Raw genomic sequence first — 27756 nt, 5'->3', positions numbered from 1 at the left:
TGTTAGATGGCAAACAGATATTGTGGGTGACAGACAGATGGACATGGTGGGTGACAAGACAAATGGCAGAAAGTTGGGTGAATGAATGGGAGATAAACTGTAGAGAACGTGAGGCAGAGCAGCCTAGTGTGAGAGACAGACAGACAAGGCAAGAAACAAACACACAGTGTGTAAAACAGACAAAGACAGACAGACATAGAGAGACAGAAATACCTAGTGGGTAAGAGATACATATAGTAATGGTGCTTATCAGACAGACACACTTGGTGAGCAAGAGACAGACAGACAGACAGAATGGGTAACTCACCCCAGGTCCCAGCTGTGAGCAGTAGAAGTTGCACAATACATGTATACACTATATACACATCAGGCTTCATCTTCACAGTCACCCAGCCGTGTGTCCAGTGTGGTATGTAACAGGGGGTTATGTGCTGGGGAGAAGCCTGATCAGCTGCTCACAACCCCCTGACACTGGCCCCTGAGTGAGGCAACTGATAGGGACTAGTTAGTACTGAGCTAATGACTCAAACCCCTATTCCCTGGCTCCTCCCTGTCCCATGTTCACACCCTGTAACTACAACATTCCAGGCAGACCCCTCTCTTAACCCTCTCACTGCCACACCCCTGCTTCTTCTCTCTCTATATACTCCTCTATATACACACTATATACTCCTCTATATATACTCTTCTATATATACCCCTCTATATACACACTCTTCTATATATACTCCTCTATACTCTTCTGTATATACACACTATATACTCCTCTATACATACATATTTACATATACACATATATATATATATATATATATATATATATATATATATATATATATATATATATATACATATATATATATACATATATATATACATATACATACACACACTCCTCTATACTCTTCTATATATTTTCCTCTATACTCTTCTATATATACTCCTCTACATACTACTCTATATATACTCCTCTATATTCTTCTATAAATTTATATATACTCTTCTATATATACTCCTCTATACTCTTCTATATATACTCCTCTTCTATATTCTTCTATAAATTTATTTATACTCTTCTATATATACTCCACTATACTCTTCTATATATACTCCTCTACATACTCCTCTATATATACTCCTCTATAAATTTATATATACTCTTCTATATATACTCCCTTATACTCTTCTATATATACTCCTCTACATACTCCTCTATATATACTCCTCTATATTCTTCTATAAATTTATATATATTCTTCTATATATCCTCCCCTATACTCTTCTATATATACTCCTCTATACTCTTCTATAAATTTATATATACTCTTCTATATCTACTCCCCTATACTGTTCTATATATACTCCCCTATACTGTTCTATATATACTCCACTATACTCTTCTCTATATACAGTACATAAAAAACCTCTTCTGTTCTACAACCCTTCCACAACCCACAGACTGTCATAGCAGTTTCCTTTGCTCTCATGTGGGTATCAGCAATGCCAGGGGAACCAGACCTTGTGTATAGACTTTATCTCTGCCGTGTGTTACACTTTAATGAATATACAGACTAAAGCTCACAGAACTCAAGCACAAAGATGCAAAATTGTGCACTGTTAAAGGGCAAGTCAACCCCAAAATAAAAATGTAACCTAATAAAAGAAAACATAAATTCTAAGTCATTCTAATATACATTCATTAAACATTTTCAATTTCCAAAAACAATTGCTACTGGAAGCAGCATTAGCTTAAAGGGGTTGCTCGCCTTTAAATAAACTGTTAGTATGATGTAGAGAGGGATATTCTGAGACAATTTGCAAGTGGTCTTCATTTTTTATTATTTGTGGATTTTGAGTTATTTAGCTTTTCATTCAGCAGCTCTCCAGTTTCAGCCATCTGGTTGCTAAGGTCCAAATTACCCTAGCAACCATGCACTGAATTGATTAAGAGACTGGAATATGAATAGGAGAAAAGTAGTATAATAAAAAGTAGCAATAATAATATATTTGTAGCCTTACAGAGCTTTTGTTTTCAGATGGGGTCAGTGACCCCCCCATTTGAAAGCTGCAAAGAGTCAGAAGAAGAAGGCAACTATAAAAAATAAATAATGAAGACCAAATGAAAAGTTGCTTAGAATTGGCCATTCTATAACAGACTAAAAGTTAACTTAAAGGTGAACCACCCCATTAGCTTTTTAAAAACAATGTTGCAAAAGTCTTAGTTCCCTAGTAAAGACCAGTCTGTTAATCAGATTGTCTTACATTGTATCAACAGTCTGAACCACCAGTGCAGAGAATAAAAGGGCCAAACCCTGCTTTCAGTAGCAGCATATATGCAGCATATACTAATTACTTAAAGGAGTCGTTCACCTTTAAATTCGATTGTGGTATAAAGTAATTAAGTGATATTCTGAGACCATTTGCAATTGGTTTTCATTTTTGATTATTTGTGGCTCTGCAGTGTGCGGGTATCTCTCTCTTTTACATGTCTAAACAAAGCCCCACCAGATTCTTTAGTGAAGGAGCCGCCTGCCTATGTAATGAATTTAAGGAAACAATTTTTTAAAGAAAGTAAACACTACAAGTGCATTCCTGCAGTGCATTTTTATTCTCTGGTTTTGCTGTCCCCATAGCCTGAGGTTTGAGTTAAGGAATAGTATGGCAGCTCCCACAGTGAGAATAAATGAAAGAGACCCCCAGGGTACAAAGACTTATGCCGGTTTATTCTTGTGACAAATGGTCAGAGTTACAGACAATTCATAGAAGTACAGCAGTGATGTCTTTAAGGGAAGAAGTAACATAAAGCTACTGGGGGAGATTATTCGCCCAGTGACAAATCGCTTCTTCTTCGGGCGACTAATCTCCCCGAACTGCCTCCCTGCCGGCTAGAATCTAAAATTGCTGGCGGGAGGACACTCTGAGCGTTTAATTTTCTGAAGTCGTCTGAAGTTTCCTCGTGAGGCAATTTCGGGTGACATCGGAAAACAAAGCGATCAGCGTGACATCCCGCCCGCGACTTACATTCTAGCCGGCAGGCAGGCAGCTCGGGGAGATTAGTCGCCCGAAGAAGAAGCGATTTGTCACCAGGCGACTAATCTCCCCCAGTAGCTCCATGTGCCCCTGCCCTAAAAGGGTGGGCTTTAGGGTAAGGTCACACCTGGAGATTCGGGGAGATTTAGTCACCCCACGAGGAAACTTTGTGCGACTTCCGAAAATTAAGCGCCGCGAGTGCCATGCCGCAGGCTATTCTAGCAGGCGGAAGACAGGTGGAATCCATTCGGGGAGATTAGTCGCAAGAAAGAGAGATCGTTGGTTTCAATACACACGAGTAGAGCTGAATGGTCAGATATACAATAGAAACAATAGAATTCTACCTGTATCTGACCATTCAGCACTAACAATGGCCGATGCCTTCAAAGGTGCCGGATTAATATTTTATATCCAGCTCAATTAATGTGCCGATGGATATCCAAATCTTCTGCCGATATCCGGAGCTCGTCTCTCACCATACACGCACCGAATATTGTACGAACAATTTCTCCTATGATATTATCTCTGTGTCTATGGCCACTGTTAACTTTATTGACTGGCTAATTCTAAACAACTTTTCAATTGGCCTTTTTTTTTTGTATAGTTTTTGAATTATTTACTTTCTTCTAACTCTTTCAGCTTTCCAACAGGGTCACGGACCCCCATCTCAAAAACAAATACTCTATAAGGCTACCAATGTATTGTTATTGCTACTTTTCATTATTCATCTTTCTATTCAGGTCTCTCCTATTCCAGTCCCTTATTCAAATCAATGCATGGTTGCTAGGGTAATGTGGACCCTAGCAACCAGATGGCTGAAACTGCAAACTGGAGAGCTGTTGAATAAAAATCGAAATAACTCAACAACCACAAATACTAAAAAAATGAATTGCAATTTGTCTTAGAATATCACTCTCTACATCATACAGTTAATTTAAAGGGGAACAACCCCTTGAATGCAGAGGGATGAGAACAGGGGCAGCCCATGTGTTACTGATTTCATAGGGAGTCTACAGCCTCACAGAGCAATATACACATCTATTCTGCTTATGGTTCAGCCCTGTGTCTCTACTGGGCTGAAAAAGTGAAATAATAGAGACTTGCTGGGCTGTGGGCTGGAAATGATTGCAGTAAATTATCAGCAGTTTAGCTCTATATTGTCATTGCACCCCTCCCTGTAAACTCACACCCTTCCTGCCCTCCCTTAGTTCCCTATCCCACACAATCACATATCCTCTGCTGCTGCTCCCCTGTCACTCAGCACTAACCAGCCTTAAAGGAGTTGTTCCCCTTTAAATGAACTTTTAGTATGATGTAGAGTGTGATATTCTGAGACTATTTGCAATTGGTTTTCGTTTTTTATTATTTGCGCTTTTTATTCAGCAGCTTTCCAGTTTGCAATTTCAGCCATCGGGTTGCTATGGACCAAATAACCCTAGCAACCATGCGCTAGCTCGAATAGGAGACCGGAATATGAACAGAAGAGGGGCTGGAAATAAAGACGAGTAATAAAAAGTAGCAATAACAACTACAGAGCATTTGTTTCTTTTAGATGGGGTCAGCGACCCCCTTATTTGAATGCTGGAAAGAGAAGAGGAAGGCAAATAGTTCAACAACTATAAAAAACAGAAAATGAAGACCAATAGAAAGGTTGCTTAGAATAGTCCATTCTATAACTGGGTGTTTGCTCTGCTTTGAGTACATTCCTTATTACGTGGTGCTAAGCAGATACAGTCGCATTCCATTCTGCTGTTGCTCATCATCCCCAACCAAAACAAACGATTTATCTCACATTTTTTTTAAATGTTGTTTTTGCCATAAAACTTGTTTGTTTCTTGTTAAGATCCCTGCAATGAGACAGAGCTCCAGGGAAAGCTCCAGTCTCCCCGCCCAGGTATAGGGATTATACTACATTAAACCCCTGTTTGCTGTAGCCTGTTTGCCTCTTTTTAATTATTATTATTATTATGGCTACAAATGAACTCGTTAAGCAAACGCTCTTTTATTTTGGATTAGAGGAACTTTAACACTGCAGTTTCATTAGTTCTCATGTTTTCACACACACATAGATATACAGGTAAGGGAGTCGTTACCTGGAAACCCGTTATCCAGAAACCTCCGAATTACGGGAAGGCCGTCTCCCATACTCTACATTTTAATCAATTCACATTTTTCAAAAAATTATTTCCTTTCTCTCTGTAATAATAAAAAACTACCTTTTACTTGAGCCCAACTAATATACAGGTAGGGGATTGGTTATCTGGAAACCCGTTATTCAGAAAGCTCCGAATTACAGAAAGGCCGACTCCCATAGACTCCATTTTATCCAAATAATCCCAATTTTTCTGTGTAATAATAAAACAGTCGCTTGTACTTGATCCCAACTAAGATATAATTAATCCTTATTGGAAGCAAAACCAGCCTATTGGGTTTATTTCATGTTTATATGATTTTCTAGTAGACGTAAGGTATGGAGATCCAAATTAGGGAAAGATCCTTTATCTGGAAAACCCCAGGCCGCGGGCATTCTGGATAACATTTATAAACACATTCTTTGTTCAAGGAACATATTCTATTGGTCAGTACTTTAGGGAAACTGACTGCAACGATGATGAAGATGATGATATATTACCTTGTCTGGCACCCCTAAGCCCCAGGTCCTAGAGCCTGTCTTCTTCGTTGCACACAGCCCTCACACCTGCGCAGACACCGGATTGCTGGGGAGTTGGGGCTCCCCAGTGCTCGCTGCGGTGCCGCCCCTGAAAATTTGCCGCCCTAGGCCCAGGCCTTCGTGGCCTCGCCACAAACCTGATCCTGATGATATCCCTTTAAAAACTATTTTGGCTGTGCTTATCAAAACCCAAATCTCAGCCAGACCTGTTTGCTGTAATTCCATGGGAACTTCACACATAGTTAACTATTAACTCTCCCTTAACTAGATGGTACTATTTCCAAAGAGAAAAAAAAAAAAAAGAGGAATACTAATTATTATCTTAACAAAAAGCTTTATTTGATTCATGTGTTTTGATTCCTATCACAGTGTCTGTATATCATAAAAACGTTCTGTCCTTACTTTATGGACTGTTTCATCCCCATGGGTATGGGATCTGTTATCCGGAAACCCCATATCCAGAAAGCTCTAAATAACAGGAAAAGCCATGTCCCATAGACGCCATCAAATAATCTCTTTTTCTGTGTAATAATAAAACAGTCGCTTGTACTTGATCCCAACTAAGATATAATTAATCCTTATTGGAGGCAAAACTGGCCTATTCAGTGTAATTAATGTTTAAATTATTTATTAGTAAACTTAATGTATGGATATCCAAATTCCAGAAAGGGCCTGTTATGCAGAAAAGCCCAGGTCCTGAGCATTCTGGATAGCAGGTCCCATACCTGTGCAAACAAATCAATGGGATTTATTTAGAAAGTCCCTCAACCCTTGTGTAAGGTGTAGGGTGTATCTGTTAGATAAATGGGAGCCTTATAATTATTCTAGGGGTAGCCGGGTTCCTCCCATGGGCCCTGCCCCTTTGTACCTCTTTGCACCTGTCTTTTGCACTTTGTTCCTTGACCCTAGTGTTAGAGTGTTTCTAGTTGAGATTTGACATCCAAGGTTCAGGAAGCTTAGACAGCAGACAGCTATATTTTACAGTTACTCTATGGTCTGATGGGAATTGTCCTAACCTGGGCCCACCAAAAGATCCAGTCCAACCCTAGATCTTCATAAGAGTTAACTACGTTGTTATTAGAAGAACAGTGAACCCAAAGCCATCTTTGGGGGGACGAGTGGATGTGAGCGGTCTTTGGAGGGGAGGAATCAGACACAACTTTCCTTGGACAAAGTAGGGTTTGTAGAGAACGAGTGAGACAAGGAGATGACACCAAATAAGTCACCATTTGGCTATCAGCAAACACAAGACATGGGATGACAATGCAATGTGGCCACAATTAGACACTGGCACGACAGCAAGGAAACCTGGGGAGGAAATGATAGTGGCACTTCTTCTATCTTTTCCAGCCACAGTAAAGAAATAAATAGATCCAGCAAAGCATAAAATAAGGAAAACCCCAAGCCTGGTTATGCTTAGAAGGTCCCTGTCCTCAAGCTTCCTTGATGGCAATCAAACTTAATGTTATTCCTTCATTCCATAATTTCCCCTTATTAAACATTTCCAATTTCAATGCACACCCAATGAATGCTATGGTGTCGTTGCCTTTGCCTTGCTAAACTTTCTTATCTCATTGGCACAATGGAGCCCAGTACTTAAGACCTCTCTCAAAATCCACCTTGCATTTGCAGGTCTACTTGATGAAGGGGTTGTGCATAGACCAAAACACATTTTTCTGCGGCACACCACTTACTTTCTTTCCATAGGGTGAATTCAATTCCTCAGGCTACTTCCAAGCCAATTTCTCATACATGAATTCCCATAGGGAGGAAACACACCAGCCACTTGGCTTTGCCTTTTACAACATTTATTCCAGCAGAGTTGGCACAAGATTTCGGGGTCAACCCTGAAACCCAGATTGCACCTGAGGAAGGGGTTGACCCCGAAAGCTTGTGCCAGCTCTGATCAGGGCCGGAACTAGGAGTAGGCTGAAGAAGCACGTGCCTAGGGCGCAAAGGTAGAGGGGCGCCAGGCACGTACCTCTTCCGACGCCGTCCCTTAGTTCCAGAAGCAGTGACAGCAGTTTTTTTCTTCTTCTGCCTGCTCACCTATGCGTGCTTGCGTGTCCCAGGTGCATGGGCGCTTGCGTGTCCCAGGTGCATGGGCGCTTGCGTGTCCCAGGTGCATGGGCGCTTGCGTGTCCCAGGTGCATGGGCGCTTGCGTGTCCCAGGTGCATGGGCGCTTGCGTGTCCCAGGTGCATGGGCGCTTGCGTGTCCCAGGTGCATGGGCGCTTGCGTGTCCTCCGCGCATGCGCACTTGCACATCGCGTCCTCTGCGCATGCGCAAACGGTGGGGGGCGGTGTAGTCGCCGGGTTGCCTAGGGCACCTGGCCAACTTGGCCCACACTGGCTCTGATGGAATAAATGTTCTAAAAGGCAAAGCCAAGTGTTTGGTGTGCTTCCTCCCTATGGGAATTCAGGTATGGGGTTGTGCACAGGCCCGGACTGGCAATCTGTGGGTTCTGGCAAATGCCAGAGGGGCTGCTATAAGGTGCCGTATTTAGTGGGCTGGTGGGGGCTGTTTGGGCCTCTGTGTGGGCTCATTGGGCCTCTGTGTACCTGAAATGCCAGGGCCTATTTCAATTCTCAGTCCGGACCTGGTTGTGCATAGGGCATGTACATGGAAGGCCCACACGGACCCTCGTTTCAAGGCTGGAGCCAGTTGTGCTTGGCAGAATATTGGAGGCAACACAACTTGCTCCCAAAAGCAGCAGGAGCAGCTTCCAAGGCTAAAAACATCCATATGCCCCCCCCATAATGTGTTTGGCAGGACGGTAGGGGAATAGTTTCTGTTGACAGTAATCACAGAGTTAATTGTAGGTGCCAGACATTGTGTCTGAAGTGGAAGCAATGAGCCTATTGTCTAGAAAAAATTATACACTGTGATGTTTTGTACGTCCACCTCCCGCTCAACTGTGATTCATATCCAGAGGTGTCGCCCCTAGGGTAGGTTTTGACACAGACCTAAGGATATGAGACACAAGGGAGAGCCTGATGGTGTGGATTGAATTAAGCAATGATAGGATGGGCTCAATTCACAGTCTCTTTCGAGAGTGCCTCTGTAATACTGGCAATGTGCCCTGTTGAGAACCAGATATCAATAGTAGAAGAAAGTACCACCATACCTTCATTCCTTATATCCACATGAATTTGTCTAATGGAACAAACAAGATCTGTTTCATATGCCTTTAGATTTTTAGGAAGGTTGTCTGTGCTAATAATAGGCAATCACAATATCACCCAGCCACCCCCAAACCATATGAAGAACTCTCATGTGTCCTTCTAGACCACTCCATCTTTCTGTAGATATTCACAGAAGCTTGTAGGATCAGTCTTACTAGGATATGTACACTTTTATTCCATGTGTATTTCATGGGACTGAACAGGTACTTCAGATACTTTTAAACCAACGTTGGTTGGCAACATCTTCCAGAACTTACAGCTGGGATCAAATTAAATTTCACTTTAACGACTGATCCTACAAGCCAACCAGACAGGTGGACATAGAATGAAGGACAAGTGAGATGATCACATGTTAATAGGGCTCGATCTGTGCATCTACGTTTACTTTCAGCTATAAGGCAGGAGTCCCTTGGTATTTGTAATCCTTGTTTTCTTTTTGCCTTAATGTGGTGGTCTCCTTTGGTTCTGTTTTGCTGTTGATTTCCTTATAGACTTGGTCTTTAGGAGACAAAGCGCCACCACCATTAATCATGGAGCTCCATACTACTCCGTTAACAGGGCCCTCCATCAGGAGGTCTCACTTTTGGACTCCACATTGAGGCCCCAATGAAAAACAAAAATAACTCTTGCACCCATGGCCAGCACTACACCCACTTCCAGCAAGCTCCACCCAGACCACAGCAACCAGTTTCCAACTAGGCTCCCTAACTCCAACTTCTTTTCTCAGTTCCTCCTCTTACCTGAGAGAGAGAGAAGGTTCCTCTGCTGCTGAAGTCTTTATCATGCACCCTTTAAGGCAGGGGTCCCCAACCTTTTTTACCCATGAGCCACATTCAAATATAAAAAAGTTGGAGAGCAACATACACATGAAAAAAGTCCCCGGGGGGGGCAAATATGGGCTGTAATTGGTAGCCCCTATGTGGACTGACAGCCTACAGGAGACTCTGTTTGGCAGTACATCTGGTTTTAAGCAACCATATCTTTCCTCCAAGCCTGGAATTAAAAAATAAGCAAGTGAGGCCACTGGGAGCAACATCCAAGGGGTTGGTGGGTGACATGTTGCTCACGAGCCACTGGTTGGCGATCACTGCTTTAAGGAAAGAATATCTTACAAACGTAGTATGATGTAGAGGAATTAAGGACTTTAGAGAAGTCATGACTTCAGAAAATATTCTTTATCCCTCTATGTCTCTTCACTTGTGTCTCCATCCATTCCTGGCCAACTGCTGTGTTCTTCTGAGAGCCACCGCTTGGTCACATCATCCACCTCCACTGCTTTTTACCCCCTAAAACTTTTCTCTCTTACTGTTCCTATCTCTGTACTCCTCAGTAGAGAACTCTTCCTCTGTTTCTTTCAATTTTTAAAAATGTATTTTTTAAATTTCTTTAAATTAAACCAAAACACTCTTGGAGCACGGACATCTCCGATTCAGTCTTGGTGCTATGATGCAATGCTCCACTTATGATGCTTATCAGCCTCCTATTTGTGCCTGCCAGTTACTTACCCACTTAGATTGTAAGCACTTTGCGACAAGTATCTTGTTCCTCTGAACACTTAATCTTAACACTAAAGAAGGTCCATATCACACAAGGAGTTTTCTCTGCCGGTGTATTGACAATGAGTCAGGGAGAACAAAGAGAAGGTTGAGGAGGTGGTTATGGTGTTTCGCTAAGAGGGAAGGAGATTTGTATGGGGGACTTGACTTGGGGGTGAGGCAGAGGAACGAATGGAAATGGTGATATTTGCCTCACTGAAACCAAAAGGACCACTTGAAAGGTGAAGGCCAGTTTTTGAGCCTTTTGGAAGCAGTAGGGATTATAGCACAACCCTGCACATTGCTTTCTATCTCTGTCATTATTTAAAGTAGAATGTGGGAAGGTACCTGGGTTTGTTGCATTACCCTTCCTGTTAATTCTCAACCAGCATTGCTTAATCCCTCCACTGCATACCCACAGGCATTTAACCCCTGTCTGAGGTTTGGTACTTTCTAAGGTGCCTTTACAAAGAAGAGCTGGGTCCAACAATCAGGCAGATGGAGCGGAAGCTTCAGGGGAAAGGATCGGGATTCAGTTGGCACAACTTTCTGTGTTGGCAACATTTAAAAAGAGCCATGGAATCACTAACTTGCTTGCACCCTGTACTCAACACTAAATGCTCGGCACAAGTCCGGGTAAGCACCTTTGTGACAGGGATTTATTTGGCTACCATATTGCTTCCTTTTTTTTGGCTTAGCGACCATAAACGAGCCCTTGTGTTTATCCCACGTCTCTTTTGAAGCTTTCTGGGAAAGTGGTTGTAAATGGTAACGTTCGACTCCAAGCACCCGAGGCCCTCAACGTGGTTCCGCTTTGGATATCAGAACAGCTCAAGGACTGTGGGCAGAGAGAACAATGTGTTCCAAGAGCTGCGCATTCCCAGTTGTAATTAATCAGACCATAACCAGGAGATAAACACTTCTATGTACCAAGCCTTAGGATTTAATATTAAGTCCCGCTCTCATTAATATTTTGAGGTCTGGTTGGTGCTCGATTATATATGTGGATTTCATCCCAAACTGCCATTAGTGCTATGACCCCCAAGAACTAACAGCCATAAAGACAGTGGGGTTGACTTACTAACAGGGCACATCATAATAGAGGGAAACAATTGTGCAACAAGCCTCAACACCCTTGCACAAGTTTTCTTGTGCCAATGCACCATTGTACGGTTAGTCGGGTTGGTGTGAATGAGGCAAAGGTGCAAGAGCTGCTACTGACCAGCGTTCATACAGGGCTCACTTTGTGCTTGGGAGCAAACCTTTAGTGGGCAGTTGGTAGAAGTATATTGAAATAGGTGCAAAATATGTGCAATTGAGCATAACAAGCACAACATTTTCTGGGCGAAAAAACAAAAAAAATGTTTTGTTTTTGTTAGCACAAGGCACGGTGCTCCCCATTACCCCTTATTAAGAGAACCCTAAGGGCCTTATTTAGAATGGGTAGGCACAAGTGGTGCAGCACTAAATCTGGGAGCCCACGGAGTGTGAATTGCTGGTGTGCTACTAAATTTGAAGCAGATCCAGGACAAGAGGTCTCGCTCCCACCATCGTCCATTTACAACACCCACTCGCTAGTTTGCTACCCCCCCCAGCACTACGTATTGTGGGTTCAGTGCAAGGAAACAAAAAAACTTCCCCAGATTGAACCCCTCAAAGTTGTGCCCATGTCACATGCCTATCCTGCCTACCACGAATTGTGGCCCTGGGTAGCAGGAACTTCAAGCAGAATGGGAACCAATGAAAAGAAGAGCCCTGCTTATGTATGGTCAAGCTCCTGATCCAACCTGTTCCCACCCATTATACCAAATCCCTGCCCATTATTTGCCCAAACCCACCTACACCCTCTTTGGAACCTTCAACCTGATCCCACCCATCATACCAAATACCTGCCCATGATTTGCCCAAACCCACCTACGCCCTCTTTGGAACCTTCAACCTGATCCCACCCATCATACCAAATCCCTGCCCATGATTTGCCCAAACCCAACTACACCCTCTTTGGAACCTTCAACCTGATCCCACCCATTATACCAAATCCCTGCCCATGATTTGCCCAAACCCACCTACACCCTCTTTGGAACCTTCACACATCATGGGGCCCCCTCGGCGCAGGTCACATGTCTGGAACACTCCCTGAGCCCCCCAAATCTTCTAGCAGACGCCCCTCTCAAAGACCTGAGAGCACCAGGAGCAACTCCCAGGAGTTTGGTGCACTTTGCTCCTATTGATACATTATCCCTAACTTTGCACGTTTTTAGCACCAGATGATTCATTGCATTCATTTGCCTCGGACACCAAACTCTCAGTGGAAAAAAAATACTGGACATTTCAAATTTTTCCCAAGTTAAATATAGAATCAGCAGTATATCAAATGTTCCGTGTCTGTATGGAAACCTTCAGAAGCTGCATTATTCATATAAAAGCATTCTTTTTCTTAAAGGGGACCTGCACCTGTTTATTTTCCTAAACAACTGTCCAAAATTAACAAATTCAAAATAGTTTTTTTTTTAAACTTATTTTTAAATCTAAAATCATCATTTGTCTGTTCCTATCTATTATCTGCACTGCTGGTTGTGACTCTTGACATAAGGCAGAAGGGGACAGACCAATAATGCTTTCCATGGCGCTTGAGTCAAATGCAATTAGTTTGAGACCCACAAAGTGATCATTGCAGTCCTGTAATCTTTGGACTGTGCGGGAGGGTTCAAATGTCTCCTAAATATGGAATGGTCTTGCAAAAATATTCATAAATATCAAAATCACCCACTATATATTAAACAGTAATTTATTTCTGTCATTTTACTGCCATCTGCTGTTAGACTGGAGGAATGCATCGATCTCATGGACAGTTCTTTGGGTGGGATAGGCCAGAAATGACTGTTGTATGAGGTTTTGCATCAGTTGTGGGTAAACAACATGGAAATGTGGGTCTAAAAATTGTGGCTGATAATGGTAGGTGCTGGAAGGATGGTGGCGGGGGTTTGTTTATACTGTCTCCTGGTGTGTAAACACTTGTGCTTCTGCTGCTTGTTTATAATTTAAAGTTTTCGTGGTTACAGCAGTCGATCACCGACAAGGACTGTTCCTGATGTGGAATCTGGGAGGCTTCCGGGTCGGGATTATTTTGGCCGGCACATGCGGTGGATATTTTGCTTGAAATTCTTACTGAATGTCCCAGTGATTTCCTACTAAAATGTATCTGTAAACTTCCTATGAGCTATAAGGGGCTCTGAGCAAAGATCGGTCCTCCAAAGTGGGCTTCACCCAAGAGGATTATCGATTTTATTAATGGAACTCTAAAGAGCAGACGGTGACAAGGTCCCCACGTCTAGTTGGCTCAACAACTTACCCCTAAAAGCACTGGCCTCCCCTTTTCATCATTCCGCCCTCTTCTCGTTTTTTTGCCAAAAGAGGTACCAGACAAACACATTTCAATAGCCCCCCAAAACATTTGCACCGGGCTTTGCACCCACCTTGAGCTCCAGCTGCAGACACTGTGCTGCACCCATATATATTAAAGGGGAAGTAAAGTGTAAAATAGAATAAGGCTAGAAATGCTGTATTTTGTATACTAAACATAAACATGAACTTACTGCACCACAAGCCTAATCAAACAAATGATTTATGCTTTCAAAGTTGCCCACAGGGGGTCGCCATCTTGTAACTTTGTTATACATCTTTGCAAGACCAAGACTGTGCACATGCTCAGTGTGGTCTGGGCTGCTTAGGGATCGTCATAAATGATCAAAACAGCACAAGTCAAATAATATCTGCCAGAAGCCGATACAGCAAGACTGATTAATAATCAGAATATACAGACTGCACTGGGTCCTGTGTTGTCATGTAATCTAATGTGGATTTTATAGTTTTTGTATTGTTTAATATTAACTTTCTCCAACTCTGCAGAACCAGTGGCTGCAGCAAAATAATCCTCCAAATAGAATCCCAGTTTATCTGTTTAAATCTGGCTCCATGATCTTTGTCCCTGCAGCTGGAGTTGGAAACAGTAAAGGGGATATAAAGGCAAAAATAAAATCCAATACAAATCTCTACACAGTTGCCGACTGCTCTACAGGGAAACAAACAAAGCTGCTTGAGTTCTGCATGGCTGGGAAGTAAGGCGGGGGCTCCCCCTGCTGTTCATAAGTATGATTGTTTCCCTGCAGAGCAGTTAGGGACCGTCTGACAATTCCTATCCACAGCAGTAAGTGAAGGGAGAATTTCACTTCATACAGTCAGGTTTCTTATAAAAACAGTACACATTTTAATTAAAGTATATTGGAGATAGGTTTCTTTTTCATTAAAGTAAAAATGGGATCTTATTTTTTTGCCTTTACATGCCCTTTAAATGGGCTGAACAAGTAAGGGTTAACGTTTCCCCTCCCTTTTATATGACAAAGGGAAATTATGGGGCCCCCAAATCTCAAAAGACCATAAGAAGATGTGGGCCAGGAGCAGTTGTGGTTCCAAGTCACCCCCGGGGGACGGCAGCTGTAGGGGCCTATTTGGATAAGGATTAAGCCTCAATCCTAACTGGCGGCTGAACAAGAATAATATTGAGTGTGAAGTACAAAGTCTATTTATAACCTACAAGATTTAACCAAATTATATGCTTGTTCCCTGCTGTTCAGTGATCCGGTCATATGGTTTCCTTAAAAATCTGGCGCAGATCAGGGGTGTGTCTAAGCATACCTGCCGGCAGGTGTTTAAGGGGTGGTTCATCTTTAAAGGAGAACTAAACCCTAAAAATTAATGTGGCTGAAAATGCCATATTTTATATAGTGAACTTATTGCACGAGACTAAAGTTTGAGCTTGTCAATAGCAGCAATGATCCAGGACTTCAAACTTGTCACAGGGGGTCACCATCTTGGAAAGTGTCTGTGACACTCACATGCTCAGTGGGCTCTGATTGGCTGTTGAGAAGCTAAGCTTAGGGCTCGTCACTAATTATCCAGCAGAAAATGAGCTTCCCTGGCTGTAATATAAGCTGATGCTACAGGTTTGCTGATTATTAAATTCTGATGCTAATTGCACTGGTTTCTGTGCTGCCATGTAGTAATTATCTGTATTAATTACTAATCAGCCTTATATTGTGACATTTCTATTCTATGTGTACTGTATATTGTGAGTGGCTCCCTAAGCTCAGTAAGTGACAGCAGCACAGAGCATGTGCAATGAATCAGCAGAAAAGAAGATGGGGAGCTACTGGGGCATCTTTGGAGACACAGATCTTTACTGCTAAGGGGCTGTGGTTGCCTTGGGCAACCACATTTTAATTATTTGCCTTCTTCTTCTGACTCTTTCCAGCTTTCAAATGGGGGGCACTGACCCCATCTAAAAAAACAAATACTCTGTAAGGCTGCCACTTCACATTTATTTTACTGCTACTTTTTATTACTCGTCTTTCTATTCAGGCCTCTCCTATTCCAGTCTCTTATTCTAACCAATGCATGGTTGCTAGGGGAATTTGGATCCTAGCAACCAGAAGGCTGAAATTACAAACTGGAGAGCTGCTGAATAAAAAGCGAAATAACTCAAAAACCACAAATAATAAAAAATGAAAACCAATTGCAAATTGTCTCAGAATATCCCTCTCTACATCATACTAAAGGTTAACAATCCCTTTATCGCAGGGCTCCTTGTGCACCATTTTTAGCCTTTTATAAATGAGCCCCTTTATTTTCACGCGTTTGCTCCAGAGTGGTGGGTATAACACGAAAGGCACGTGAATACTTTCTGCTTTAACGAGGCTCTTACAGAGTTTATAGTTCTGAGAAACATACGACGGCCGCTGGAATGTACAGGATCCAATAAAAGAAACATCCCAATAATGTTAAATAATCAAAAGGAAAAATGTGTGTTCCTAATTGGCAGCCCAGAGGGGAGAACCCAGAGCCCAGATCCAATAATATCCACTAGAATAAACTTGCTGGATTTACCCTTCCTCTTTATTGGTTCCTATAGCAGGAAAGCCCAATTGCTGCCAGCACTTCACCTTCATTCTTTCTATTCTCAAACTCTAGACATTCTGGGGACCTGAAAAATACTCTGGTGTGGGGCCCAGACCCAGTAATATCTAGTTACGTCACTGTCTGGTGGTTGCCAGGGTCATTGACCCCTAGAAACCTAATGGGATGCTAAACTCACAGAGAGAGAGAGACCATCACTAATGACAATAATACATTGAAGGGAAAAAGCCTGAACGTTTCAACCCTAAAATGTCACTTCCACTCAACACTGAGGAGTTGATGTAGGGCACAGTGGGGCTCATTTATAAAGTTCACATATTTTTTCCCGAACGCCAGTCACAGAGCGGGCACATAAATATTCGCAATTTGTGATTTTTGACATATTTAAAAAGCTCTTACAGACATTCGCATTGTGAAATGCATCTCATTTGCGCGCCATTGGCGAAAATTTATCGACAATGTGAATTCGCAAAAACTGGAAAGACGGCCAGAGCAGTGCAATATATTAGCGTGGGCAATACAACCATTGACGAAAAAATATGCGCTGCGAACTTTATAAATGAGCCCTAGTGACATCACAGGAATGGAGGGGTTCACAATGACATCATCAACAGACGAGTGCACTGATTAAGAAAACTGCCTTTCTGCCTAGTAGAACCTGTACCTGGGACTCATTTTATTGACATATATATATATATATATATATATAGCCTAATTTTAAGCAACTTTTCAATTGGTCTTCATTATTTATTTTGTATAGTTTTTCTAAATTATTTGCCTTTTTCTTCTAAATCTTTTCAGCTTTCAAATGGGGGTCACCGACCCCATCTAAAAACAAATCCTCTGTAAAAGTCTACACATTTATTGTTCTTGCTACTTTTTATTAACTATTCATCTTTCTCCTATTCACATTCCAGTCTCTTAATCAAATCAGTGCATGGTTGCTAGGGGAATTTGGTCCCTAGCAACCAGATGGCTGAAACTGCAAACTGGAGAGCTGCTGAATAAAAAGCTAAATAACTCAAAAACCACAAATAATAAAAAATGAAAACCAATTGTAAATTGTCTCAGAATATCCCTCTCTACATCATACTAAAAGATCATTTAAAGCTGAACAACCCCTTTAACTCTCCAAGCCTCTGCCTGGACAGTACCAATGTATCGCCCCTAGTTTTTACAATTTTGGAACTCTCCATATCATCCTATAGGGACCCTGAGCATTTCATTATTCCCATCCCCTGACCCCATGGCATCCACAGCCGGGATTATCCCTCATCCTTTAAATTCATCTTTGCATTTCCTTAAATAAACATTTTTTTTGGGGGGTTATTTCTATTCAGTGCAGAAGTGGCCTGACCTATATATTATTTATTGTGGGACCTAATCCCTTCTGACTTATTTATGCTTTGCAGTATATCCGGCAATCTACTTCTTCTCTTTAGTCATATTCATTGCTGACAAACATCTGGCTCCCGGGGATAAGAGCTTTATATAACATCATTGTTGCACCCAGAGGTTGTTGCACCCAGAGGTTGTTGCACCCAGAGGTTGCTGCACCCAGAGGTTGCTGCAGGATTATTTACTAACCCGGTAGAAAGTGCAAAATTCGGAAGCAAACCCACCATTTTTTTTTTTTAACACAAACACAAAAGCAGCCTTTGAATAATAGAGGGCACCCCAAAATAGCAGGCACTGTAACACAGAATATACCACCATTGTGATGCAAGATTATATTTTGGGCAGAACTAGCAGGGGGTGCAATCAGGGCGGAGCATAGGGTGGATTGGGAGGAAAGCCCTGAGAGCCAAGTGGGAAAGTGTGGGACTGAGAAGTTTTAGGGGTAATGGTGCAGAATGAGTGGAGGTGGGGTTGCAAGCATGTGGGGGGCCTGCCAAGTAACATTGCTTTAGGCGCCAATACTTCAGGGGTGTAACTAGGAGTAGGCAGCTGCCTAGGGCGCAATAATAGAGGGGCGCTGGGCAACTACCTCTGAAATTGTCCTGCCTACCCCTAGCCGGTTCGCACCCCTTACTCCACTCCCTCCCGTCAGCCTATCCCCCCCTCCATCGCAATCTCCATCCCACCCCTCCGTCTCTTTCCCCTCCATCGCTCTCTCCTTTTCCGAGCGCGCGCACATGAGGGGTCGCGGTGGCCGACCAGGTTGCCTCGGGCGCTGTATTAATAGGGATTTCTGATCAATAATGGCTCATGGTGATACTTGGATTGAACCCAGCAGTTTCTTGTACTCAACATAATATATACAAAGCAGCTTTTAGCTTCTTATTTCATACTAACATCGAACCCAACAGGATATACAAAGCAGCTTTAATCCTGTATAATGAAGCTTTGTCGTTGGGGAAGTTAATCAAGATTGTTGTCCTGATGACCTAATACTGGTTCTTTTTATGACTTTTGGAAATTTCTGGATGTTCTCATATGTATTGTCTAATATGTTAGGAGTTTCCAAGCCCCTATCAGACTCTTCTTTATTATAGCTAGGGGCACAATATGCTATTGAACTACTAGTTAGCAAGATAAGATCTTTTTGCTTCGGATGCTCTTGTTGGGAGTCTGACCAGCTTCGGGTGAGCGCATGGGAAGCAGGATCTGTTATTAACCAAACCATTATATGAATTATATGAGCAATTGATTAAACTACTATATGAGCTCATTGTGTATAGTCACATATAAAACTGGAGGTCTCCGTCTGGTCAGTTGAGATCTCACTTGTGGGGTTGACGTGTGCCGCCTAAAGACCTCCCGTGCACTGATTGAGGGATTCTATCTGCTGACTGTTTGGGATCTCCCAGTCTTAGTTGCATATTGTTCGCTTTGCTCTTTTACTCATTCGGTAATGTATATCTTCTTCATCTATTGTATGTAATTTGTATGTAATAAAGCCTTTGCTTGTAATAGCTGGTGTGTTTTAATTACTTCCGAGAGGCTCATAGAACCACAATTACAACAGGTGCCCGGTCGGCCCTGCCCGCACCCCCTTGGGACCCTCGCGTCGATGCGAAGGTGCTCAGAAAACTGCGTCTGTAGGGAGGGTGGGGGGCTCGGCTGCAACCAGATCCGCCCCTCCTTAGTTACGTTACTGGGGGGATATTGGGGTCCTGTAAAAATCAGGGGTCTCAGACTGCAGCAAAAGGGGTGGTGTTTGGGCAGCTCAGAGGTGCAGTTTGGGCAGCTCAGGTGAATGACAAGTCAGGCAAAGGGGTGAAGCAGACCCTGCGGCTGCAGGGGGGCCAAGGAGGTATAGGGGGGCCCCCCATGAGGCCCAAATTATGAGCGATTTCAACAGTATATTGGTAAAATAGGACAACCTCTGGATATGTTGTCGGCCCTAAAATGAATTTGCTGTGGGGCCCAGTAACTTCTAGTTACTCCACTGGTCAGGCATATAGGGCCCTGCCACCTCTCATACGAACCCCAATTCTCATGAACCCCAATTCTCATGCATCGATTGTTATCCAGGATTCAGTTTGGGATTTGGCCAGGATTCTGCCTTTTTCAGCAGGATTTGGATTTGGCCGAACTGAATCCAAATCCTAATTTGCATATACAAATTAGGTGGAGGGGAGGGAAATCGCGTGACTTTTTGTCACAAAACAAAGAATTAAAAAACATTTTCTCCTTACAACCCCAGATTCAGTTTAGTATTCGGCGGAATCTTTTGCAAAGGATTTGGGGGGTTCGGCCGAATCCAAAATAGTGGATTCGGTGCATCCCTAATGGTTATGCCTGGATTGGCTGCTGGTTGGGTTTATCCATCTGCAACTTCAGAGATGAGACACTGCAAAAAAGTAGGAGATGTAAATGTAATAGGGACCGTAGATTGTAAGCTCACTGGGCTAGGGACTGATGGGAATCATGTCTAATGCATCAGAAACAAGATAAGTAAAGAATAATAAATAACCCTGCAGAATAAGTTCATTTCTATTTTATATTAAAAGCAGGTGCCCTAAATGAATGAAAGCTTTGTCTGCTTCCCCCACCTGCACATTCACATGAATACACACGGGCTCTTTATTGTATATATAATTTATTATCATTCAAGCACTGAGCATCAGCACCCGACTCCTGACTTAGGGAGAGAGAAAGCCCAGGGAATTGTGGGTGACATTCCATCAGGACAGACGCAGTCATTGCAACAATCAGCAGGGTGGGGGATATAAAAAAAAAAAAAAAAAGTAAAAAATGTCTAAATTCCTCTGCCCATGTAACATAAAAAAACCTCAATGTACATTATATATTTTTCATCAACTCATTCATAATCCAGGGCCTGAATATTTCATAAGGAAAGTGACAGGGAAAGTGGCTCTTACACAAGGGACCTACTGGATATTCTTCTTGGCAGGTGTATGAAACAGTTGCGACAGTGGCAACCCCCAGTGCAGCTTCCACTCTCCTGTTTCATTTTTTTTTTTTAAATTTTAATGACTATATACCCTACTGTAAAGTATATGGATATTATAAGGATATTAGGGCTAAAGTTTGAGAAGGGAAAATGGATCAAGGCACCAGAACCCTAGTTGGGGTCCCCCAAGGCTGAATGATCACCGATCAAAAATATACAAGTATGGGATCTGTTATCCAGAAACCTGTTATCCAGAAAGCTCAGAATAGACTCAATTTTAATCATATAATTCAAAGTTTTTAAAAATGATTTCCCTTTTCTGTGTATTAATAAAACAGTCGCTTGTACTTGATCCCAACTAAGATATAATTAATCCTTATTGGAAGCAAAACCAGCCTATTGGGTTTATTTAACGTTTACATGATTTTCTAGTAGACTTAAGGTATGAAGATCCAAGATCCGGAAAAACCCCCAGGTCCAGAGCATTCTGAATAACAGGTCCCATACCTGTACCTTGTACTTGATCCCAACTAAGATATAATTAACCCCCATTGGGTTTATTTAATGCTTTATTGATTTTTTGTAAGTAGAATTAATGTATGGAGATCCAAATTGCAGAAATACCCCTTATCCGGAAACCCTCAGGTCTCGACCATTCTGGATAACAGGTCCCGTACTTGTACCAGCAAATACACACATGCATATAAGCCACAGTCCATTGCATTCCATCTGTCATTAGCATTCATTGGTCAGCTGCAGGTGCAAGAAAACATTTGATTGGCTGCTTTTATTATAGCATAATTGTGGATATTCCAGTGCTCTGATTGGCCCCTCATGTTGGAAAAAGAGACCCACAGACTAGCAGGCCTTTAGGGGGATAATAGGAATTGTAGTTCAGCAATAGCTGCCCAGTAGGCCTGATCTAATGGACATGTTGACTAAATAGCTTTACTCTCACAATGGATGTGCCAGATGGAATATAAATCTCTCTGACAGGGAAATACCAGATGTAGTGATAATCTCACTAACAGGGATGTCACTAGTGCATTTTCGGGGCAAAATGTCAATTCTACTTATAGAGAGACGGCCTTATTTGTAAGGAGGCTTTACGTTGCTAATACTGTACTGCTAGGTTACCTTCTAGCCCTGTCAATGTATTTGTATATATATATATATATATATATATATATATATATATATATATATATATATATATATAGGATTTCATTTTTATTTCAATATTATTTGTGGTTTTTTGGGTCATTTAGCAGCTCTGCAGTTTGCAGTGTCAGCAGTCTGGTTGCTAGGGTCCAAATGACTCTAGCAACCATACATTGAAGGATCAGTAACATAAAGTAGCAATAAGAATACATCTGTAGCATTACGGAGCAATTGTTTTTAGATGGGGGGTCATTTGAAAGCTGGGAAGAGTCAGAAGAAGGAGAAAAGAAAATAATAATAATAATACAAAATGAATAAATAATGAGGGGCAATTGAAAAGTTGCTTATAATGAGCCGTTATATAATGTCTGTAAGCTTGTAGGGTCCACAACAGATACGGTCTTCACTTTTATTTACACACAGTAGTGCCCATTTCAGCATATAATTAATTTAATTAATAAAATAAAAATAAATCCAGCCCATTGAGCGCTACCTAAACACATTTGATGAGTTCCCTCACTAGACTGGGCTACCAGCAAAAACACAGAGGTTTGGGGGGTCACCCCTGTACTCACAATACTTCCTTTTGGGGGGATTGTTCAGTCTCCTGACTTTTTTCAGTCTTTCAAACTTTTGGTCACAGCTCCCTCTGCTCCTTGTAGAGTCAGGCAGCACCTGTAGCACCCGTAGCCCCTCTGGGAGTTCCTAACACAGACAAGAGACCTTCCCAACACTCTCATTAGAATTAAACACCTTTCCACAGGACTGTCTTCCTATGAAAAGTGAACTCCAATACACGACCTGGACTAATGGATCGGAGAGCCTGGACTGCCTGTTCCCTGTTCCTTCCAGAATACTCCAGCTTCCGGGACCTGGCCACCAAAGTCTTTAAAGGAGAACTAAAGCCTAACTAATGAAGTAGCTAGAAATGTTGTACGTTATGTTTTGTGCTTCTGTACCAGCCCAAGGCAACCACAGCCCTTTAGCAGTAAAGATCTGTGTCTCCAAAGATGCCCCAGTAGCTCCCCATCTTCTTTTCTGCTGATTCACTGCACATGCTCAGTGCTGCTGTCACTTACTGAGCTTAGGGACCCACTCACAATATACAGTACACATAGAATAGAAATGTCACAATATAAGGCTGATTAGTAATTAATACAGATAATTACTACATGGCAGCACAGAAACCAGTGCAATTAGCATCAGAATTGAATAATCAGCAAACCTGTAGCATCAGCTTATATTACAGCCAGGGAAGCTCATTTTCTGCTGGATAATTAGTGACGAGCCCTAAGCTTAGCTTCTCAACAGCCAATCAGAGCCCACTGAGCATGTGAGTGTCACAGACAGTTTCCAAGATGGTGACCCCCTGTGACAAGTTTGAAGTCCTGGATCATTGCTGCTATTGACAAGCTCAAACTTTAGCCTCGTGCAACAAGTTCACTATATAAAATATGACATTTTTAGCCACATTCATTTTTAGGGTTTAGTCTAAAACGCGTCTAACATGGGGATTAGAACATAATTAATCTTTGCTGGTTGCTTCTGGACTTTTCCCCTGGGCAGTGTGGAAGGTTGAAGGTGCTGCAGGTTTCAGTTAGTCTGTTTGGCAACTAGAAGAAGCTGTATGTGCCCAGAAGGTGGGCAAGAAACGTTGAGCCTTTTTGTCACCCATGCATGGACACTTTCTGGGGTTCTCATTTTCCATGGCATAGGATTAAACAGAATGTCAAATCTTTTTAGAGCTATCACTGGCATAGTAGGCATCCTTTTTCTAACTGTGCCAACTGTCGGGGTGCCTGGGCTTGGGTTACTCTTCTTAGGGCCCCATTTAGTGGGGGGCCCTAAGGGCCCCTAGTAGGGAATCCCAAACCGGATCCTGGATTCAGTGCATCCCTACCATTTAGTCTTAAAGGGCACATAAAGGCAAAAAAAACAAGATCCCATTTTTGCTTTCTTTAATGAAAAAGAAACCTATCTCCAATATACTTTAATTAAAAAATGTGTACCGTTTTTTATAAGAAACCTGACTGTATGCAGTGAAATTCTCCCTTCATTTACTGCTGTGGATAGGAATTGTCAGACGGTCCCTAACTGCTCTGCAGGGAAACAATCATACTTATGAACAGCAGGGGGAGCCCCCACCTTACTTCCCAGCCATGCAGAACTCAAGCAGCTTTGTTTGTTTCCCTGTAGAGCAGTCAGCGACTGTGTAGAGATTTGTATTGGATTTTATTTTTGCCTTTACATCCCCTTTACTGTTTCCAACTCCAGCTGCAGGGACAAAGATCATGGAGCCAGATTTAAACAGATAAACTGGGATTATATTTGGAGGATTATTTTGCTGCAGCCACTGGTTCTGCAGAGTTGGAGAAAGTTTGTATTAAACAATACAAAAACTATAAAATCCACATTAGATTACATGACAACACAGGACCCAGTGCAGTCTGTATATTCTGATTATTAATCAGTCTTCTTGTATCGGCTTCTGGCTGATATTATTTGACTTGTGCTGTTTTGATCATTTATGTCGATCCCTAAGCAGCCCAGACCACACTGAGCATGTGCACAGTCTTGGTCTTGCAAAGATGTATAACAAAGTTACAAGATGGTGACCCCCTGTGGCCAACTTTGAAAGCATAAATCATTTGTTTGATTAGGCTTGTGGTGCAGTAAGTTCATGTTTATGTTTAGTATACAAAATACAGCATTTCTAGCCTTATTCTATTTTAGACGTTACTTCCCCTTTAATAGCGACCCCCCCCCAGTGATTTTACTTCTCCTTTAACCAAATCACTGCTGTTACCATGTTCTGTTCCTAGAAATGCCTGACAGCAACACGTCACTTTAATTAGTACACTTTGGTCCTGGGAGGAGGCTGGAGACCGAAACATGTCATTTGAATTATGCAGATAGGTTGCTTTTCTGCTAATTATGCTCAGGTAGAAGCACTAACCAGGGTGCAGATTAACTGGGAGGATTCAAGTCTCATTAACCCATCGTTTATCAAAGGGAACCTATAATAACTGGATGTTTTTTTCAACAAATAGTCAAATGCCATTGTTGCCTTTCCTCTTGCTGCTTTGCTTCTCTCTCTAAGGGTAAGTATCATTTATCATAAATTAAATATTTTTCTGAGCTCAGCCATCTGAAACATAGAAGAATATATGGATTTTTATGTTTTATGGTTATTGTGAGTCTGTAGCCTGGTTACTGGTACCCGGGTAATTAAGTGCAGGATCTACTCTAAAATAAGGGATCATTTATAACCTGCTCTATGACAGAAGTACGGACAAGGCTGGTTTGTGCCTTTGGGGGGAAAATAACTTGCTGCATGGGGCTCTTGCACCTCTGAGTGCTCTGCATTGCTTCCCCGGTCTTTGTAAATTACCCCTGATAATGGGCATCACATTTCTTAGGGCTCTTACTGATGAGCGGTTGAAGCTGCGCTCCCCTGCGTTCCGTTTTTCAGCGTTCAGCCGCAGGGGAGCACAGGAATAGACGCATTACGTTTTATCCAATGGGGCTGTACTCACACAGTCGCGTGTAGGTGCCTAACGCAGGTTGAGACGCGACATGCTGCATTTTTCCTGCGTTCGGCGCCTACACGCGTCTGTGTGAGTACAGCCCCATTGGAAAAAACGTAATGAGTCTATTCCTGCGCTCCCCTGAACGCAGAAAAACGGAACGCAGGGGAGCGTAGTTACAACCGCTCGTGAGTAACATGGCAGCCACCTAGTGGTCACTCTTTATTACTGCACTTTGAAATTCTGCCAAATTCGCCATTAAGGTACCATTACATCTGAGCCACATGCCTCAACTATAAATATGAATTCTCAGACTGAACCTTTTGCCGAAATATTCATTGAAATGACTGTACAAGCTGAATGAAGGATACATTACATGATGTCCATCCATCAACCTGGGGTTCTAGCTTGAGGCTTGTTCTTAACAGGATTACAGCAGTACTGCCTGGAGACTTGCCTGGGGCTCTGCAGCTATACTCATGTTTTTATTTTCCTTGAGCAGGACAATCGTGTATCTGTTTGCTATCTGATCCCCAGTCACACTTGAAGAGATAAATGTGAATTAAACCATCCAGAGTCTTCCTTATTAAGCTTCCTTGTTGCATTGAAATGTTGCCCCACATGTTGCACTCTGAGGTGCAGAACCTAGAACGGAGCAGAAAGCATTGCACCTTAGAGTTTGGCAGCTCTGCATTTAGGGAGAGCGGGAGGTAATGCTTAAGTAACTTTATAAGGGAAGTATAAGCTATTGAAATTAAATAACCCATGATCATACATCTGGAAAAATATCTTGATAGGGCGACATTATGGGAAAAAGCCCATTGGCTCTTCTAGATAGACTTGCAAGCCCCAGCTTGATGGTCGTTTGGGTGAGATTAAAAGGAAAACTACAATTTGCCCTCCTAGATACACCTGGAAGCCCAGCTTGACTGGGATTCTCCCCTTATCTCATCCTAAATGACCATCAAGAAGGGTTTCCAAGTGTATCTAGGAGAGTAAATAGTCATTCTCCGCTACTCTTACCCTAACTGATGATCAAGCGGTGCTTCCTGGTGTATCCAGGATAACAAATGGTCATTCTCCCCTAATCTCACTCTAATTGACCATCAAGATGGACTTGCAAGTATATCTAGAAGAGCTAATGGCCATTCTCCTTAAATTTCACGCTAAAGGTCCATTTGCTCTCCTAGATTCACCTGAATGTCCATATTGATGGTCAGTTATGGTGAAATTAGGGGAGAATTACTATTGGCTCACCTAGATACATCAGGAAGCTCAGCTTGATGGTCATTAAGGTGTGAGATTGGGGGAGAATGACCATTTGCTCTCCTAGATACACCTGAAAGCCCAGTTCGATGGTCATTAAGGGTAAGATTAGGGGGATAATGACAATTTGCTCTTCTAGATACATATGAAAACCCAGTTTGATGGTCATTTAGGTTGAGCTTAGAGGTAAACATCCATTTGCTTTCCTACATACATCTAAAAGCCCAGCTTGAGGATTATTTAGGGTGAGATTAGAGGAGAATGGCTATTTGCTCTTCTAAATACACCTGAAAGACCATATTGATGATTGTTTAGGGTGAGATTATGGGAGGACCACCATTTGCTCTTTAAGATTTACCTGGAAGCCCAGCTTGATGGTCAGTTAGGATGAGATTTAGTGGTAATGCCCATTTGCTCTCCTAGATACACTCTACAGTATGTGTACCCAGAACATTCCTTCTCTGTATATTTGTATTTATACATATGGGAAGGAGGTGCCATATTGTTTCCCTTAGACAGTACAGTATGAGGGTATAGCTTATTGTGTGCCCAGAACATTCCTTCTCTGCATATTTGTATTTATACATATGGGAAGGAGGTGCCATATTGTTTCCCTTAGACAGTACAGTATGAGGGTATAGCTTATTGTGTGCCCAGAACATTCCTTCTCTGTATATTTGTATTTATACATATGGGAAGGAGGTGCCATATTGATTCACTTAGACAGTACAGTATGAGGGTATAGCTTATTGTGTGCCCAGAACATTCCTTCTCTGTATATTTGTATTTATACATATGGGAAGGAGGTGCCATATTGTTTCCCTTAGACAGTACAGTATGAGGGTATAGCTTATTGTGTGCCCAGAACATTCCTTCTCTGTATATTTGTATTTATACATATGGGAAGGAGGTGCCATATTGTTTCCCTTAGACAGTACAGTATGAGGTTATAGCTTATTGTGTGCCCAGAATATTCCTTCTCTGTATATTTGTATTTATACATATGGGAGGAGGAGGTGCCATATTGTTTCCCTTAGACAGTACAGTA

The 27756-nt window shown here is 42.1% G+C and overlaps 1 protein-coding gene across 2 annotated transcripts in view; it reads right to left on the bottom strand.

Annotated features, from left to right (window-relative positions):
- The window catches only part of itgb3.L (integrin subunit beta 3 L homeolog), a 43404-nt gene extending 20797 nt beyond the window's left edge, over window positions 1-22607 (bottom strand). The window contains exon 1 of one of the 2 annotated variants that reach the window (XM_041576186.1): window positions 22491-22607. Coding sequence is in view for 1 of the 2 variants with exons in the window: in XM_041576185.1 (XP_041432119.1) it covers window positions 308-377 (70 nt within the window). In the remaining variant the exon portion in view is untranslated. Of the gene's footprint in view, window positions 1-307; window positions 605-22490 lie in introns of those variants that run through there. The other variant, XM_041576185.1, reaches the window with a different exon arrangement.
- Between the last annotated feature and the right edge of the window lie 5149 nt (window positions 22608-27756).

The sequence above is a fragment of the Xenopus laevis genome, chromosome 9_10L, assembly GCF_017654675.1.
Source record: "Xenopus laevis strain J_2021 chromosome 9_10L, Xenopus_laevis_v10.1, whole genome shotgun sequence".
Lineage (NCBI taxonomy): Eukaryota > Metazoa > Chordata > Amphibia > Anura > Pipidae > Xenopus > Xenopus laevis.
The sequence above is the reverse complement of the archived record's forward strand: the minus strand, read 5'-3'. Positions and strand labels throughout refer to the sequence as shown.